Source organism: Onychostruthus taczanowskii, unplaced genomic scaffold, assembly GCF_017590055.1.
Source record: "Onychostruthus taczanowskii isolate IOZ18803 unplaced genomic scaffold, ASM1759005v1 scaffold641, whole genome shotgun sequence".
Taxonomy (NCBI): domain Eukaryota; kingdom Metazoa; phylum Chordata; class Aves; order Passeriformes; family Passeridae; genus Onychostruthus; species Onychostruthus taczanowskii.
Genome location: NW_024504134.1, coordinates 1 through 1502, shown reverse-complemented (window position 1 = coordinate 1502; position 1502 = coordinate 1). Strand labels below are relative to the sequence as shown.

The following is a 1502-nucleotide window of genomic DNA, read 5'->3' as shown; positions in this document are numbered from 1 at the left end:
GGGCGGCGGCGGCGGCGGCAAGCGGCGCGGCAGCTGCGGGGCCAAGCAGCCGGCGTGGAAGCGGCGGCGCCGCGCGGCCTCGGAGTGCGGCCCGGTGCTGCCCTCGGAGTTCCTGCTGGGCGGCAACATCTTCGACCCGCTCAACCTCAACAGCCTGCTGGACGAGGAGGTCAGCCGCGCCCTGAACGCCCGCACGCCGCAGTCCTCGCCGCTCCCGCAGCGCGGCCGCGACCCGGTGGAGATCCTGGTGCCGCGGGACATCACGGACCCGCTGAGCCTGAACGCGCCGGGCGAGGCGCTCCGCCTGGCCTCCCCCGCCAAGAGCGCCCGCCGCCGGCACCGCCACCGCGGCCAGCAGCGCTCCGCCAACACCGAGGAGCCCGCCGAGCCCCCCGCCGCCGCCGCGCCGTGCCCCGCCGCCGGCCGGCACCGCAAGCGCCGACGGACTTGCACCCGATCCGAGCCGCCTCATCCTCCTCATCCTCTTCCTCCCGTGGAGAAACCCAAAGCGGGCGGCAAAGCGGCGCAGCGGCCGCGGCGCCAGGCGCGCAAGTTCCAGTACGGGAATTACTGCAAGTACTACGGCTACCGCAACCCCGACGTGGAGGACGCGCGGCTGCGGGCGCTGCGGCCCGAGTGGTTCGCCGGCAAGGAGGTGCTGGACGTGGGCTGCAACGTGGGGCACCTGACGCTCAGCATCGCCAAGCGCTGGGCGCCCGCCAGGGTGGTGGGGCTGGACATTGACGGGCGGCTCATCCGCTCGGCTCGCCAGAACATCCGCCACTACCTGTCCGAGGGGCTGGGGGCGGACGGAGACCCCGCGGGGGGAGCCAGGAAAGGGTTCCCCGCCGCGCTCCTGGCCAGCCGAGGGCCCATCGCCGCCCCGCAGCTGCCGCCAGACGGGCCCGGGGCGGCGGATTTCCCGCACAACGTGGTGTTCGTCACGGTGAGAGGGGCGGGGGGGTCCCTGAGGGGTCTGGGGGTCCTGGTGCCAGTGAGTCTGGGGGCTCTGGGGGTCTCTTAGCCCAGAGCCACAGCCCCGGGGGGCCCTCTCTGGATTTTGGGGTGGGATCTCTGGATTTTGGGGTGCAATCTCCAGGTTTGGGTGCGACTTAACCCTTCCCTGCCCAGGAGACGACATGAGTTATTTCAGGGCGGGCTCTGTGGATTTCGGGGTGGAATCTCTGGATTTCGGGCTGGGATCTCTGGATTTTGGGCTGGAATCTCGGGGTTTCAGTGCAGTTTAACCCCCTCTTGCCCAGGAGACGAAAGGGGTTATTTCAGGGTGGGATCTCTGGATTTCGGGGTGGGCTCTCTGGATTTCGGGCTGGAATCTCGGGGTTTCAGTGCGGTTTAACCCTTCCCTGCCCAGGAGACGACATGGGGGGGTTATTTCAGGGCAGGCTCTGTGGATTTTGGGGTGGGATCTCTGGATTTCGGGGTGGGATCTGTAGATTTTGGGGTGCAATCTCTGGATTTCAGGGTGGGATCTCTGGATTTCG

At 68.8% G+C, this 1502-nt stretch overlaps 1 protein-coding gene across 1 annotated transcript; it reads left to right on the top strand.

Moving 5' to 3' along the window:
• Position 1: 1 nt before the first annotated feature.
• Positions 2 to 994, top strand: MEPCE (methylphosphate capping enzyme; the record flags this gene model as incomplete). The annotated part of the gene is made up of 1 exon (XM_041420609.1): positions 2 to 994. A coding segment is annotated over one exon (993 nt), but the record flags the coding sequence as incomplete, so codon positions are not given.
• Between the last annotated feature and the right edge of the window lie 508 nt (positions 995 to 1502).